The sequence below is a fragment of the Protopterus annectens genome, chromosome 13.part0 (genome assembly GCF_019279795.1).
Source record: "Protopterus annectens isolate FY-2018-M chromosome 13.part0, PAN1.0, whole genome shotgun sequence".
NCBI lineage: Eukaryota > Metazoa > Chordata > Ceratodontiformes > Protopteridae > Protopterus > Protopterus annectens.
Genome location: NC_056747.1, coordinates 146,910,116 through 146,927,451, shown reverse-complemented (window position 1 = coordinate 146,927,451; position 17,336 = coordinate 146,910,116). Strand labels below are relative to the sequence as shown.

Here is a 17,336-nt window from a genome sequence, read left to right as displayed (position 1 = left end):
TGCAGCCCCCATATTTGCCCCGATCACTCCTTCTCCGACTCGTTTTCGGGTCTTGGAGTCATCGGATCCAGGCCCTTTCGGACCCGGGGAATTGTCGGCGCCGATAGCGGTGGTCTCTTCGACGCCGACTATACCTTCGAGCTTGTCGGACTCGAGCTCTCGGGGCCGAGGGCTGAGCGTCGGATCTGAGGGAGTTGCTGTGTCTTCGGCGCTGTTGGCATCGGAGCACACCTCTGCCTCGGCGCCGACTGCATCGGCTCCGACCCCGATCCCTTCCTCAGATCCGAGGAGATTGCTCTCAGAGGCTGGCGCGAGTGGCTCTCCTTCGGCTTTTGAGGTAGTGGAGAGGGTACTGTCGAGGTCATCCAGATCCCCAACCCGGGCTTCGGATCCACCCGTACCCCCACTGTACGAGGGTCTGTCCTCCATCATCCGTCCATCTGGACAGCCTGCCCAAGCCCTCCAGTTAGTTCCCGTGGAGGAACAACAACCCGTGGACGAGCCCTCTTCGGACAGTCCCACCGAGGAGGTCCCTCGGAAACATCGGTGCAAAAGGAGACACCTGGACTCCCCCGAGTCCGTTACCACAGACACAGACTTAGATGATACAGAGGGTTCCCCAAGGTCATCCCCTGAAGATGTCTCCTTTGGAGACATCATGGAAATGTTGCGTATCAGAGGGGGGTGGTCAGCCCAAAAGCCCTCCCTTGATGAGTCCGTGTTCCTGGAGGCCTTTGAGGCAGGCCCATCTACCTCCTGGGTGTCCCCTCCGGCCGACCCCCTGGTGGACTTAATTACCACCAGGGCTTGGAAGGAGCCCGACACCGTGGAGCCAATCCCTAGGCACCCCGATAAAGTCCTCAGCCCACCCACAGATAGACCGTCTTGGGCCAAAGGAACCCCCGTTGATGCTATGTTGGTGGCGGCGGCCACCAAGAAAGAACTTGCGCAGGAGAGTTCTTCGGTTCACCCGCCGGATAAGGAATCTCGAGCGCTTGACCGGATTGGGAAGTGTATGTTTGCTTCAGCGACCTTTTCCATAAGGGCGCTGAACTATATGGCACATACCATTAGGCTACAGTGAGACTTGATTAAAGAATACGCTGTAGCCCCCCCGGAGTCCATGTCGGTCCCAGACAAAAAGGTTTTTGAGACTCGAATGGCCACTCTAAAATCCATCTCCAATACGTCTATGCGGCTTCTCTCCCATGCAACGGAGGGAGCCGCTAAAGCTAGCGGAGCCGGGGTCGTCTTGTGACGTCTCTCCTGGCTCCGTCTGTGCGACTTCACGGACCCCTTCAAGGCGTCCTTCGCGAACGCCCCTTTTGACGGTTCTGCCTTGTTTGGCAAAACTGTTCGCGACACGCTGGTCCAAAGCGAAAAGGACGGGAAGACGCTGTCTGCCGTTGGAGTCCGCTTCTCTAATCCCCAAAGATCCTTCTCCAGGAATCGGGACAAAAGAAGCTGTGGTTCCGTAAGTCTCAGCAATACCATCCTGCTGCGGACCACTCGTCCTCTAGAGGCAGAGGAGGACAAGGTGGACACCGGCCCAGAGGCAGAGGGGGGCAGCGTCATTTCTGGTCTAGAGAACCTTTCTCGGACAGACCCGCGCAACAGCCCTGAGGGCTTGCCTGACTGTCCCTCTCTGGAGGCAGTTGGGGGGGCGATTGTCGGAGCACCTGTCAAACTGGGAGTCCCTTACAACAGATCAATGGGTGCTCCGGATTATATCCAGAGGTTACTCCATTCCATTCATAAACCTTCCCCCCAAACCCAGACGTCTCCCCGATGTCCCACCCGATCAGAGGGAGGCAGCGGCTTTGGAGATTTCAAAGCTGCTAAGAAAAAGAGCCATCCAGCCCGTTCCCCCAGATCAGTCCGGATTGGGTTATTACTCCAGGTTTTTTTTGGTGCCAAAGAAAATGGGGGACCTCAGACCCATCTTAGACCTTTCCGCCCTGAACCTGTTCATACCCAAGGAAAAGTTCCGGATGGTCACTCTCCAATCAATTCTCCCCCTTCTGCGGGAGAACGACTGGATGTGCTCATTAGACCTCAAGGATGCGTATTACCACATATTAATGGACAGACGATCCAGGAGGTTCCTCCGCTTCCGGCTCAGAGCCAGTCATTATCAATTCAGGGTTCTTCCATTCGGCCTCACCTCAGCCCCCAGAGTGTTCACCAAGGTCATGGCAGTGGTTGCAGCCCACCTGAGACTCCAGGGCATTCAGGTCTTCCCTTATCTAGACGACTGGCTCCTCACCACGACCAACAGGCATCAGCTCTGTGTGGCAAGAGATTATGCTCTGTCTCTGGCCCACAACCTAGGCATCTCCGTGAACGAGCGGAAATCCTGCCTGTGCCCCACTCAAGCCCTAGAATTCATAGGGGCCAGGTTAGATACACGAATCTCCAGAGTTGTTCTAACGTCAGTCAGGCTGAACAGCTTGTCGTTTCAGGTGTTAGCCCTCTTCGGAGCCCTGCTCCTCCAGCGGAGTTAGTCCTGAGGGCACTGGGGTCTATGTCAGCAGCGATCAGTCTCTCTCTTCATGCCCGTCTGCGAATGCGCATATTACAATGGACCCTTCAAGTCCAATGGTCCCTGTCGATCCACCCGTTATGCATGCCAATACCCCTGAGCAGGGTGTGCAGGGACACCCTTCTGTGGTGGTTACAGGCACAGGAACTCAAAGAAGGGAGGCCCTTTGTGATTCCCCCGGTCAAAGCCACGTTGACCACGGACGCTTCTTGCTTCGGGTGGGGGGGGCATTGTTCAGGCAGATCCGTTAAAGGCATGTGGACTTCCCTAGAGACCACATTGCATATCAACGTCCTAGAGATGAGGGCGGTGCTTTTGGCATTGCAAGCTCTCCACGACCTTCTTCCCCTAGGAACTATTGCAATCCAGATGGACAACATGTCAGTAGTCTGGTATATAAACAAACAAGGAGGGACCAGATCTTATCCCCTGTGTCGAGAAGCCATGAGAGTGTGGGAATGGGCGATTTCCACCAACTGCTTTCTGATAGCAACGCACATTCCGGGACGGTCCAACATATTAGCGGACAAGCTAAGTCGAGTGTTCCTCACTCCATACGAGTGGTCTCTGAATCTGTCTGTTGCGAAGCAGATCTTCCACAAATGGGGTCAGCTTCGCTGCGACCTTGTCGCTTCTCCTTTAAACACAAAATGCAGCGAGTACTTCGCAATCGTTCCCCCCAGAGGGGAGACCCCCAGAGATGCTCTAGTCCATGCTTGGCCTCCCGGACTCCTTTATGCTTATCCCCCCCCTCCCACTTATGATGAAATTCATCCAGAAAGCCTGTCAGTTGGGGAGCAGAGTTATCCTCATAACCCCATTCTGGCCTCGACAGATCTGGTTCCCCTTTCTGCGGTCTCACAGTGTGGCTCCCCCATGGATTCTGGATCCCAGTCCAGACCTAATCTCGCACCCAGCGAGATGCCATACCCCAAACCTGGTCAATCTCAAACTTGCTGCTTGGTTGATCCAGTTCCATTAATGGCTAGGACTCCCGGTATCTCATCCCCCTTTAAGGCCATTCTGGTGGCGACTCATAAACCATCTACCAGAAAACTTTACAACAGTAAATGGAAACGTTTTTCCATCTGGGCCAAAGATAAAGAATTGGACCCATTTACTGTCCCTATTCCGACTATTCTGGACTTCCTTTCCCTGCTTTTTAGACAGGGAGCAAGTGCCTCCACAGGTGGCCATCTCCCATTTTCACGTAGGGGACGGCATAGGCTCCTTAGCATCTACAAAATTGTGCAAAACCTTCTTAAGAGGTGTTTTTCTTTTGAAACCACCTGTCAAGACTGTGGTTCCCCCGTGGGATCTCACTCTGGTCTTACAAGCCTTAACGAGACCACCTTTCGAGCCTGCGGCCTCGGTTCCATTGAAGTTCTTATCTTGGAAAACGGCCTTCTTAGTGGCTATTACTTCAGCCAAGAGGGTTTCAGAATTACAAGCTCTGTGTATCAAACTTCCGTACCTTATCTTTCACAAAGATAGAGTGTCCCTCAGGACTAATCCATCTTTCTTGCCTAAGGTGGCTACAGAATCAGACATTAATCAATCAATAATTCTTCCTGTATTTTTCCCAAATTTTCACAACAAAGGCGAATACACGTTGCACAAATTGGATGTACACAGACAACTGCGTTTTTACTTGCACAGGACTAGAGAGTTTCGCAAGTCGGACCAGTTGTTTGTCTCGTATGCAAAGTCAGCCATGGGCAAGGCAATTGCTAAAGTGACTCTAGCAAATTGGATCTGTCAGTGCATTATGCTGGGATACACTTCATCTGGGAAGCCAGCTCCGGTTGGCGTCCGTGCTCATTCCACAAGATCTGTAGCTACCTCAACAGATTTTTGGTCTAGGGATCCAGTAGACTATATTTGTTCAGCAGCTACCTGGTCCTCATCTCATACGTTCATTTCTCATTACAAACTGGATATGATTTCCAGGAGTAGGGCTTCTTTTGGCTCCGTGGTGCTTCGGAATATCCTTCCGTAAGGACCACCCAGGTTCTTATAGGTTAGCTGGGGACTCTGTCCCACAGGTTGCAGATCAAATGAAGTAACTACTTCAGATAAAGAAGTTATGTACTCACCATAACGTTCCATCTGAGTAGATACTTCATTTGTCTGCAACCGACCCCCCCCCCCTGCCATCCCCCGAACCTCGGGAATTTTTCTGATCATTCGGAGTTGGTTTCTGTCTCGAGTTGATGAGGCAAAAAAAACTATCTGAGGTAATGTGGTTGGTAGTAGGGGATTATGGGTAGGGGGGAGGAGCTCGGAGCTTGGAAAGCTGCCGGATCGGATCCGACACCCACAGGTTGCAGACAAATGAAGTATCTACTCAGATGGAACGTTATGGTGAGTACATAACTTCTTTTTACAGGTGGTTATAAATCTATTTTCAGCATGTGCAGGCTGATGTATGGTTTCAAGTTCCACCCATTCCAATTCTGACAATAATTTATCCAAAATAGCCTTTTCCATTGTTTTCCACAACAAGAAAGTTAACTTATGGGTCTTTATGACACTGGGTTTATCCTGTTCCTCCGTTCCCTTAAAGATAGGTTTAATAAGTGCACGTCTCCAGTCTTGGAGTATTTACATACTTAAATGACCTAGTGAATAACAGATATAATAGTTTGGCAAGTTCATATAGAAGTGTTCTCATGTCATTGTTACTAATTCTGTCACCTCCCTGTGCTTTAAACTCCAAAAGAGCAAAACACAAACTAGATAAAACACAAAAAGGCGAGGAATGAGAGAATGAGCACGACCAGCTCTACAAACTAAAGAACACAGATTTATTTTGTAAGCGCTTTCGGAGAGCACAATATCTCTCCTCCTTCAGACAAACATTGAACACTGGTATGGTATCAGCTTAAATACAGCAATCAATAAGCCAATTAAGAACAATTAGCCAACACAATCCTGATTGGTTTTAAAGAAGACATAACATTAAAACCAAAATACATAAACGAAAATACAAAGTCATATTATCATTTTAAATTACACACTTAGAATCAAATAAACTAAAACAATCAAACAACCTTAAAAACATGGTGTGCTGCAGCTTATTCTTTAAAACAAGTCCAACCAAAAAATTGTAAATAAATTCAGATATATCAGTTTGTTTCACGCAAAAAGTTAATTAAAAAAATCAGACAAATAAAACGTTAAGGTACTCAAATTACGCAAAGATTACTCAAAGTGCACAAAGATTTCAATAGCAAATTCCCACCTTATCTCCACCCTACTTTATGCCTCTCCAATATATACCAACCTAAGGCAATGTGATCTAAACAAGCTAGAGAACTGCTACAACAAAATCGCCAAATTCGCCACAGGGGCATCCTACCGTAGTCACCACTGTCTCTCACTTGCTGAACTGGGTTGGCTTGAACTCCCTCACCTCCTTCAGTGGTATCAACTCTCACTCACTCACAAACTAGTAAACCATCCACTAAATGTCCCATCCCTCCAGAATCTACTCCAACCCTATTGCACCACCAGATCACTAAGATCCATCAACAAAAATCACTTGCAGATCACTAAAGCCAATAACTCTGCTGGTGAAGCACTATTCTCTTGCGCCAGAGCCAAATTATGGAACTCACTCCCACCCACAATTACCTCTGTACCATCATAAACCTAAAAACATGCTGGCTATGCCCTTGCAACTCTCACTCTAATATCATCCACCCTATCCAACCACTACCTTTCTTTCCACTCCACTAACTACCTTGATTATAGCAAGCTCAGATGCTCATAAGCCTAGTACTTGTTATACAGCAGGAACTTCTCATTGTAACATTTGTTAATATCTGTTATGTACTTCACAGATAAAGATTCTAGTTGTCTACTGATGTACTAAGTTCTTTATCTGTAAATATGTTGTAAGTTATTGCTATGTTAAATTGTTAATCACTAGGTAATCCAATGTAACTACTGTCTGTTTATTTTACTGTGGGGCTTTTCTCCCTGGGCCTCTGCTGAAAATGGACCTACATCCAGTCGGACACTCCCAGTCAACAAATTTAAATAAATAAATAAATAAAATACTCTACCAAAAATATTTTGACTTAAACATGAACATTAATTACCTTCTCATGGTGAGATGTTTAAGTATACAGCTGATGGAAACTGTTTCATTTAAACCGGGAAACAAGTGGGCAGCAGTTCTTAACTGCCAAAACAGTTCTTCCATTTCCAACTTACCACGGGCCACACCTTATACCAATATGTATATGGTAAAGAATACTAAATTTAAGAGAGTGGCCAGGGTTTGTCGTAATGTGTCTAGCTAAAGCATTGGTAAGATATTTCTTACTAGAAGCATAGTAATGCTCATAGATGCGCTGCTTCAATTTTCTCTCGGTTTTTCCTACATAAAAAGCTGTGCACTTGTCACAGCTAGCAGCGTAAACAAACACCCCTAGTGTCGCAATTGAATTTACCCTTAATGCTGAAGATTGTGTCATTGATTCTAACTTTTGGTCCCACCGTAATGTGTTTACACTGGTTACAGGACCCACATCTAACCATTCCTGTGTTTTTGACTTGTTTGTTGGGGTGTTTAACCTCAAGTAGAGATTTAAGATTTTGACCACGCCTGTATGTGATGTGACGTTTTGCTCCAAACATACTAAATAGGACCCTGTCCTCAATAATAAGAGTCCAATTTTTGTATATAAGATCTCTTATTTGTGTATGGTCAGCACTGAAAGTACATAAAAAATTAGTCCTAAAGGTTTATCTGAACAATGCTTAGAGCCAGTTATCTCATCTAAACTTGATAAATATTGTCTATTAAAATTACACAAGATTGGTTTAAAATAACCAGTTTGGCATTTGTGAACGACTTCGGAAGTAATGTCGTTGATCAACCCCTGTGGGTAGCATCTGTTGGAGAACATAAATGCTAGGTGATCACATTCCTTGATGAAATTGTCTTCATCAGAAATCATTCTAGCTGCCCTAATCATTTGTCCCTTTACAACCGCTTTTTTCTAGTGAAAGGGATGGCAGCTGGTAAAGTGGAAGAAGTTGTTAGAGTACGTAGGTTTCCTGTATATAATACTCTTATACCTAGAGTTGGGAATATCCTTAGACAAAAGAATGTTAAGGAAATTGATTTCATACTCCTGTAAATTATAAGTGAATTCAAAAAACTGGGTCATTGAAGAAATGTTAGAAATAAAGGATGTTACCAACGAAGGAGAACCCTTCCAAATAAGAAACATGTCGTCCTGATACCTTGTGTACCAGGCGACATTATCACAAAACATGGTATTGTTAAATAATAAAGTCTTTTCCCAATGTGCCATGATGCAATTGGCAAAGCTCCCACCACAGGGTGACCCCATTGCTACCCCAGACTTCTGTAAATATATTTGGCCATCAAAAACCATGAAGTTATAGGTAAGAACAACTTCCAAAAGGGTCACCACTAAATGAATGGTTTGATTGTTGGTTCCTCTAGATGTCAGGAATTCTCTAATCCATTCCAAACCAAGATTTTTGGGGATGACTGTATAGAGGTCCCTGACATCTATTGTGAGGAACCAAAAATCTTTGTTGAAACAACTGTTGTTAATAGAGTGCAAAAAACTCCAGGAGTCCTTACATATTTGTGTCTCCTGTTCTACCAAAGGCTTTAAAATACTATCAATGTATTTTGCACATGCATAAGTGATTGACCCACGTCCGTCCACAATAGGTCTAAATGGGGGATCAGTAATAGATTTGTGTAACTTAGGCAAACCAAACAATACAGGTAACTTAGGTGCTAGGATGGTCAAATAACGGTCTAGATCAATGTCAGTAATCCCCTCTAAAAAAAAGATCTTCCAAAATATATCTAATATTCTTGTAAGCTGAATTAACTTCGCTAATACTAGCCAATGTATAAGCATCATTGTCAAGCAAGCTCAGCATCTTTTCTACATACATAAATCCATGAAAACAAGGCCACCCCCCTTGTCCGGTTTCATGACCCTTATGTTACAGTCACGTAGCATGTTGATAAAGTCCCGCTGATTCCTGTTGATATTAAAACTGTGTTTATTGGAATCATGTTTGTTCAAAAATAGAGCCCTTAAATCAAACTCACACAGTTTTTCAAAAATACTTAGTTTCATGTAATGGTGGATTAAATACACTGGAGATTCTTAAAGAACTGGTAAGGGTGGGCCTGTCACCCAAGGAAATTCTCAAATTCAGCTTACGGACGAACAGTTTAAGGTCAATGATTGTTTTAACCAGGTCCAAATGTGAGTCAGGAATAAAGGACAAACCTTTTGAAAAAAAAGTCTACAATGTCTTGACTAACGTCAAACAGAGTGTAATTATAGACTTTGAAATCCCCTTCAGAACTGACCATTACAACAGGCAAAGTGTGAGGACAGGTTATCTCCTGCGTTGGTTCCTTCTGTTTCTCATGTTCCCTTGGTTCCTGCCCACTTTCGATCTCGTCTGTTGACCATTCCTGTTCAACTTAAAACCCTGTTGATTGTTCTCGGTAGAGACATTGTTACCAGAATGGTTTTGGTGGTGGTGTGTTGATTGCAAATTATTATGGGTCCTATTTGTGTTATTGTTAATGTTGTTGTTGAGAATTCTCTCACTACGGCGAAGGGACTGGCCATCATCAATGTGAGGGCTAGTTGTAACAATAGGGACCCTATTATTATCATTTTCAATAGTAACAATAGGTTCATGGATAGTTGTATTGTTACTAGCACCTTGCATAATTAATGGTGGACGGGGGTAGGCATTGTTTCTAGAGTGATCATACACGTCCCTCGAAATCTTTTTCTTTTTGTTGTTTAACATCTTTATCATGGTGGCTTCAATGCTGGTAAAGATGCGAATATACTTATACTTGTAACGTATAAAGTCAGAGTCAGTTTTAATATTATGCTGTAAGGATTCCAGATCACTTTTCAGAGAATCAGTTTCAAGTTTATATTGGGAAATAAGCAAATTAATGAACTCAAAGCCTTGCTTATCAAACAAGGCCAGCAGTTGTTGGTGAAAGTGTGAGCCCTCGACAAGCCCAACTGGATAACGCCATTGCCTAAGCCCTTTAGGGATCAACTTTTTGTCAAGACATTCCTGGAGGTACGAAACTTCCAGTTGTAGCTTTTTACATTTAAATAGTTTTTGGTCAAAACTACTAATAAGGCTGGTAATGTTACTTACTATGACGGCTTGTTCTCTTAGTTCCCCCCACTGGACTGCCATCACCGTCGCTGAAAAAGTTCATATTTCCCAAAAATCCACTGATAGTTGGTACAGACATACTCTCCGAAAGCGCTTACAAAATAAATCTGAGTTCTTTAGTTTGTAGAGATGACCTCCCTGTGCTTTGTTTGACTCTAATTTGTATAGATCTTTTTCATATAGTCTAATTTAATTTTAGTATCTAAAGCTACCTGAATGTTCGAGAAATGTATCACCCTTTTTGTGGAACCAAACTGCTTTACATAAGATTTTGTAACTATGTCCGAATTCTGTTGTGGCTGAGAATGAATAGTTATTAACAGCTAAAAATCACTTACCATCAATGTTGCACGTAATATTTAACAAACGATTATATGCAGGTACCCTTCTAGGTCATGGAAGATGATGTGCAACACCAGTATGTAAAAAAAAAAAAAAACAAAGGTATTAAAAGTGATGTTAACAACTTATAGCCCTATTAGCCTCACTTCCACTCTGGACAAATGCATTAAAAGATGCTTTACTAAGTACTGGGTAACAGTAACACACTTATCTTCATTTTGGACCTAGATCAGCATGGTTTTGAAAGGGTAGATCTACATTGATAAGTTTTAAGTTTTTATGATCAAATTACTAAAGCCCTGAATTTAGGCCTATAATATGAAGGGACTACAGCATCTTTGAGAAACTGCAAACGCATACTTGGTTGGTGCACAAGTAGTCCTCCACATGCTAACACTTTTTGTGCAAAACAGTTTATTTTGGGTCTTTAAACATGATCTTTAATTTTCAGTTTACACTTGATAAGGTTGAAGTCAGAGTTTATAGTAGATTAACAGTAAATGTTGTACAACACTGTAATATGCAGTAAGAGGGAGATAGAAGTTGTGGTTAGATAAATGCATGCTGATACAGCCCAATGTGGTTAGACTGACAGAGGATGCAAGTTAAGGGCATGGTTAACAAGAGAAATGCATGCTGATACAGCCCAATGTGGTTAGACTGACAGAGGATGCAAGTTAAGGGCATGGTTAACAAGAGGTTAAGAGAAAGCATAGCAAGGTTTGGTGGTAGAAATAAGTGATAGACTTGTGAGGAAAAGTTAGTGCAGTATGCTAGGTAGTAAGTAGTGTTATGGATTTACATTCCTTTAATAGTGATATAAGGAAAGAAAGGAATGTTTGTCTAGAGCAGTATATAGTGATTAAAACATTTGCTGGCATGTTAATACCTTTATACCATTAAATTGGTGTGAATTTTTGTGACACAATCATACTTTTTGAAGGTGAAACTTACAGGATTGTTTGAAAGTGTTGTGATTATCCAAGTATACTGAGTTGCATGAGAAGTGGGTTCTAGTCTCAGGTTTTTGTATCTCCAGTTCTAGTCCTGCTTTTGGGAATTTGAGAGGTTTTGTTGTTAGGACTGTGATTTCTTACTTTGGGGTTGTAACTAGTTATACTTTACATGCACTACCATTTATGCATATTTTTGAGTCTTACAGAAAGCAGGAACTAAAGTTGCAATTTTTATCATCTTTCTCTTAAGTTGCTCACATTGTGTAGTGGTGTATAAACTAGTAAACATGCCAGTAACACTCCTGTAGTTATACAAGTGTTGTACACAAATCAACATTAAAAAGTTACAATTGGCAAAAATCAGCACAAAAATCAATTTGTAGTACTTGACACAGGAGTTTCAAGAGATTGGATCAAAGTACAAAATGATTGAGTTGGAAAGAAATGCAGAATAATTACAAAACTAATTCAGTAGCCCAAAAATATTAATAAAAGGCATTATCTGTCTTTAAAGTCTTGCACAGAAAAGTTCAGAATAAGTTTTTTATGCTATTTGTAAAGCATTTTTTATTGTTCAGTGTTTTAACAAAGTACCATTGTATCTCACTTAAAACAAATAAAAACAATATTCTTTATGTGCAATTACTACTTTCTAAATATGTCTTTTGAACAGGGCTTTGGCAGACACAAGGCAAATGGGAAAACTGAGTCGAGATCAGTTTGCTTTAGCTATGTATTTAATTCATCAAAAGGTAGCAAAAGGGATAGACCCTCCTCAGGTGCTTACACCAGACATGCTTCCACCCTCTGAAAGGACAACTCCTGTACCGGTGAGTAACTGCTTATATCTTTAAAGTAAAATCATGTAACTGTAAAGTGTGCATGCATGTTTGTGTATGCGTTAGTCAGCCCCTTATGTTAAACAACATACTTTATATTGTTTATCTTAACTGTTTCATGTTTTTTATGAGTGTGGATATGCTGCCATCTCCTTTTTTGTATTTATTTCAGAAAAATGTTTTTGTTAATATATTTATGTATTGTCATTGGATTGACATTCCTGACTTGTTAGAACTGTAGTTTTGTCAGTATCACTGCTGTTGTGGATTAAAGTAAATTTTATAGTTTTAGTTGTCTAGATATCGAGTGAGACTGTTGATTAGAAGTGAACCATTCAGTCATTTGTAAAAATACTGAAAAATGGAACAGAACGGATGGTCAAGAGCAGTACTGAGTTAAGGTATCCTAGCCCAGCAGCCACTTGGGCAAAGATACACAGGAGCCACTGGGGATACAGAATGTTAGGGATGAAGGGGAATGAATATGGGAAGTAATCATTCCTTCAAGGGAGGAAATACTGTCACAGTAATGGGGGAGGATAATAGATGATAGTGTTTTAGGAGCGCAAATTAGGATTCAGGGAGGCCAGGGAGAATGAAAAAAAAAGATTATATGTTTGGTTTAGGTGTCAGTTATACAAAAAGGGGGCAATGAGCTGATATTCTTATTAGAGAGAAAGATAGATTGTAGAAGCAACAGATAGTACTCTGTGATGGAAGAAGATGGGTAATGAGGTGTTATATTAATGAGGGGAATAGGACAGTACATAGTTCCTTCGGTGGGCCAAATCTGGGTGATTATTTAGTCTTTGAGGTCTGGGTAGAGTGATTTATAAATTAATACTGGATACTAGGAAGAAGAGGTTGCACTGGGCATTTGAGTATCTGAAAATAAGTAAGGATGACTTGTGAATGATATCAGATCTTGCACCAGTAAAAAATAAGATAAAGATGTAAGGTTAATGTTGTAAAAATGCAACAGTGACACGTGCATACAAATCTGTTAAAAGAGAGGAATTTACAAAATTGATAGTGAATATGATTCAAGTGTTATTGGGAGGACAGAAATTTCTTCAGAAGGGATAGCTAGTGACAATTAAAATGAAAACGGACTTTAAAAAGTAGTGTAGAATTGAATTGAGATGCATATAATCTCACAGAACAAGAGGAGTAGCAACTGCTTAGTGCTAAACGGAAAAAAGCGAGTATTTAGAGAATATGCATGAGTTTAGAAATGTCACTGTTATGAAACTATTTTTTTGATTACTCTAGCTTGCAAAAATGTTTAGCACAATGACTTGGGCAAGAGAAACTAGAAAAAGTTGTAGCCATCTTTAAGGAGCCTGTGACAAGGAAAATAAGTGTTCCTGTAGAGGTACAAGAGATATTTTGGAAATTTTATAAAAAAAAATTCTATATAGCAGAGGACTGTAGAAACCAAGAATAGGTATAAGTGAAAATATTTGTGGAATGCTTAATTATGCCAAGGTTAATGGTTGATGAAGCTCAGCCATTAATAACTGTTTAAAGAAGAGATGAAATAAAAATACTGATGTTTAATCAGTTCACTTGGAAGTATGCAGGAATAAATGGTATTCCTATGGAAAACTGAAACCTGGAGGGAGGAGAGTGGTTATAATCTGGAAGGCTTTGTTTAGCAATATGTTAAAAGGGTAGGTGGGGTGGGGAGGTTACTAACCTCATGGAAGAAAGCAGTGAAGGCTGTATTGCCAAAAGAAAGTAATCCTACTTCATACAGACCCATTTCATTATTTATTTCATGGTTATAATGTGTTTATTTTGATATTAACTCAGAGCATGACAAAGTTGTTGCCAAAATTGATGGGTATCCCTTCCACAAAACTATACTAATTAATATCTTAGATAATATTAATAGAATGGTACATTTTTCTGGTCTTCCACAGAGATCAGATGTTCCTTAGAACTAAGTATTGTTTCTTCTTGAAATTGATTTTTAAATATTTCCTGAACCAGTCCATTCATCTTCATTCTTTACATTGTCAGGGTATAGATAACTTGTTTGTAGAAATGCACCACTGGGTTAGGTTTTAATTGAAGCAGGTGTATGAGTTTAGGAAGACAGTGAAGCTGTTGGTTTCCTTCATTTTGAAGAGGGGAGGACTCACATTTGCAAGACATGCTATTTTTTCTAGGTGCATTTTACTCCCCCATTCCTTGCCTGTGATCATATTTCTTCATTACCAGGCTGAGTTTTGTCATCTGGAGAGGTTGCTGTTAGGGTTGTTTATGTGGCTGTACTTTATTTACCCTATGACACCTTGGTTGCACAGATCTCCCAGTATACTCGGCATGAGAGGTGTTGAGCAGTCATTTGAATCTAATGGCTAGGGAAGTGACCAGCAAACCAAGTAAGCCCAAAGGAATAGTGAGGGTGTTCGGGAATGTCTAGCTAATGCTTCTGTTTAAGATTAATTTAACTTCCACCTCTTGAAGAGCTTCTTTCATGTACCAAAGAATGTCATGGCCATGATGTCAGAGTGAACCCATATCAAAGATGTCAGTAGTTGAGACAATTGCAGGAACTTGGGCCAAAAATGGTTAGTGTTTCTCAAAGTATTAACCTAAGAATATGCTTGTGCATACCAGCAGAGGGAACCCATCATGTTAAGAGGCCTTCTCATAGTATAACTGATGAAACGGACCGATGTGGGAAGAGATGGACAAAGACATGGAGAATGGAATGTAGGTTCTGGCAAACTGTTAATTCTTTAACAGAGGTTGTGAAATGTGTATCTTTATGTGGACATTGTAATGAGGCATAGGGAGGACTTCAGGAACATCTGAATGGTGGGAATGCATCGTCCTCTGGGTGGTAGTGTTGAAAGAAGCTGGTGAATTTGGGTCTATTTCCTTATATAAAGTAATGGTGGCAGTTAATTCTAATGTTGGAGATCTGTGGAAGTGTACAGGATCCAGCCGTAAATGCTGAAGCTGCTGGATATTGCTGGAGTGTCATGGCTAATATTCTTTTTCATTGAAGCATAGACGGCAGCTGCAATAACTGTACTTCTTGATTGGTTCTTGACCCCAATTTCATAGCGATGACAGGTATTAGTTTGTCCAGTTACAAAAGTATCCTGTGCTCATCTTCCCTTGAAAGACCTACACGGTGTGCTGGAAAAAAGATCCATATGATAGTCAAGTTTCTATTTTAGGAAGAGTAGTTCAAATTATTACATCCTAGTTAGGGAACAGTAGATGAGCTCTATTTTTGCATGCAGTTTAGAAGGGACACAGGAATTTTCCAGTGTGGACTACATGTGTTTTGCAGAAATTAAGAATAGATGTGACCATTTACCATTGAATGTCTTGTAGGAGGTGCTACAGCAACTCTGAATTCTATCATTGCTGGTGTACCATTTGATCCAGAAGGGAAAAAAAGAAAAGTGTGTACTCCATAGTAAATGAGGTATGATGTAACAATGTATGTGAATAGTAACAGGTTAGCTATTAAGTGTCTAAGAAGTGGTGATCTTTTCTAAAATAAAAACAAAATGCACCCCTCTGAACAAAAAGAGAACAATGTGTGCCACTGTGTGTGTTTTCCAGGGAACCATACACTGTAAAGTACAGTATGTTGTATCCCATACTTAAAGTACTGACTGATAGTTTTAGGGTAGTAATTGGTTTATTTACCTAGGATTATTTTTGACTGCATGAAGTATGGCTGAGTATTTCATATTTTTTTTTACTTCTCTGGTTTTATACTGATCTTTCTAGTAATATGTTCAAAATTTTTGCATCATTAAATGTCAATGTTTTAAATCTTAAAATGAATTTTAAAGCATATTGAGTATTATATTTCTTTTTAATGTTATTACTTTTATATTGTGAAGTTACACATTAGCATAAAAACAATTGGCTGTTTACATAAGTGGCCTTATCAGCCTTGAATATGTAGCTTTATTATAGGGTGCCTAGAGAGGAGTTATGGTATTGTATGAGGAAGTCGGGAGTGTCAGAGAAGTATGTAAGAGTGGTGCAGGATATGTATGAGGGTAGTGTGACAGCAGTGAGGTCTGCAGTGGGAGTGACGGATGCGTTTAAGGTGAAGGTGGGATTACATCAAGGATCAGCTCTGAGCCCTTTCTTATTTACAATGGTGATGGACAGGTTGACAGACGAGATCAGACAGGAGTCCCCGTGGACTATAATGTTTGCAGATGACATTGTGATCTGTAGTGAAAGTAGGGAACAGGTGGAGGAGACCCTGGAGAGATGGAGATATGCTCTAGAGAGAAAGGGAATGAAGGTCAGCAGGACTAAGACAGAATGTATGTGTGTGAATGAGAAGGGAGGATAGAGGAATGGTGAGGATGCAAGGAGTAGAGGTGGTGAAGGTGGGTGAGTTTAAATACTTGGGATCAATAGTTCAGAGTAATGGTGAGTGTGGAAGAGAGGTGAAGAAGAGAGTACAGGCAGGATGGAGTGGGTGGAGAAGAGTGTCAGGAGCGATTTGTGACAGACTAGTACCAGTAAGAGTGAAAGGGAAGGTCTACAAGAGGGTAGTGAGACCAGCTATGTTATATGGGTTGGAGACAGTGGCATTGACAAAAAGGCAGGAATTAGAGCTGGATGTGGCAGAGTTAAAGATGTTAAGATTTGCACTGGGTGTGACGAGGGTGGACAGGATTAGGAATAAGTATATTAGAGGGTCAGCCCAGGTTTTAAGGTTTGGAGACAAAGCCAGAGAGGCAAGCTTACATTGGTTTGGACATGTGCTGAGGAGGGATGCTGAGTATATTGGGAAAAATATGCTAAGGATGAAGCTACCAGGTAACAGGAAAAGAGGAAGGCCTAAGATAAGATTTATGGATGTGGTGAGCGAGGACATGCAGGTGGTTGGTGTGACAGAGAAAGATGCAGAGAACAGGAAGAAATGGAAACAGATGATCTGCTGTGGTGATCCCTAACGGGAACAGCCGAAAGATGATGATTATCATTAGCAAAAAAAAACCTTCGGATTACTAGATAAATCTATTAAGGCATTCAGTTTTACCCAATAGGTATATTCAGCAAAACTTTTGGATGTTATCTTAATAATAGATGATTTATATTGACTTACAGCAGTGACAGTATTTATAAATTCAGAAAATGAGAATGTTGTCTTATTTTTTCCAGTTTTTATTAACAAGCTCCAGAGAAGTAGAAATTGAAGTCTGGGAACACATCTGGGAAATGGGGTATTAAACAGTATCAAACATTTAGTAAGAATTATTCAACCACAATGCTTGTATGAGACAAAAAATCTCTTCCCAAAAGGCTTCAGGATTTTAAAGTCATATACCATATATTGCTAGTCTGCTTTCAGACAAGATTTACATCTCCAAAAGATACCCTCTTTTTTTTAAATCTAGTTTCAATATTGTAATAAAAGATGTGCATAAA

The 17,336-nt window shown here is 41.4% G+C and overlaps 1 protein-coding gene across 2 annotated transcripts in view; it reads left to right on the top strand.

Moving 5' to 3' along the window:
* Positions 1 to 17,336, top strand: part of EPS15L1 (epidermal growth factor receptor pathway substrate 15 like 1) — a 3,892,050-nt gene that overhangs the window by 1,462,096 nt on the left and 2,412,618 nt on the right. For both annotated transcript variants that reach the window (XM_044090736.1, XM_044090735.1), the window contains one exon: positions 11,741 to 11,897. In XM_044090736.1, coding sequence (XP_043946671.1) covers positions 11,741 to 11,897 — 157 coding nt within the window. The remainder of the gene's footprint in view (positions 1 to 11,740; positions 11,898 to 17,336) is intronic.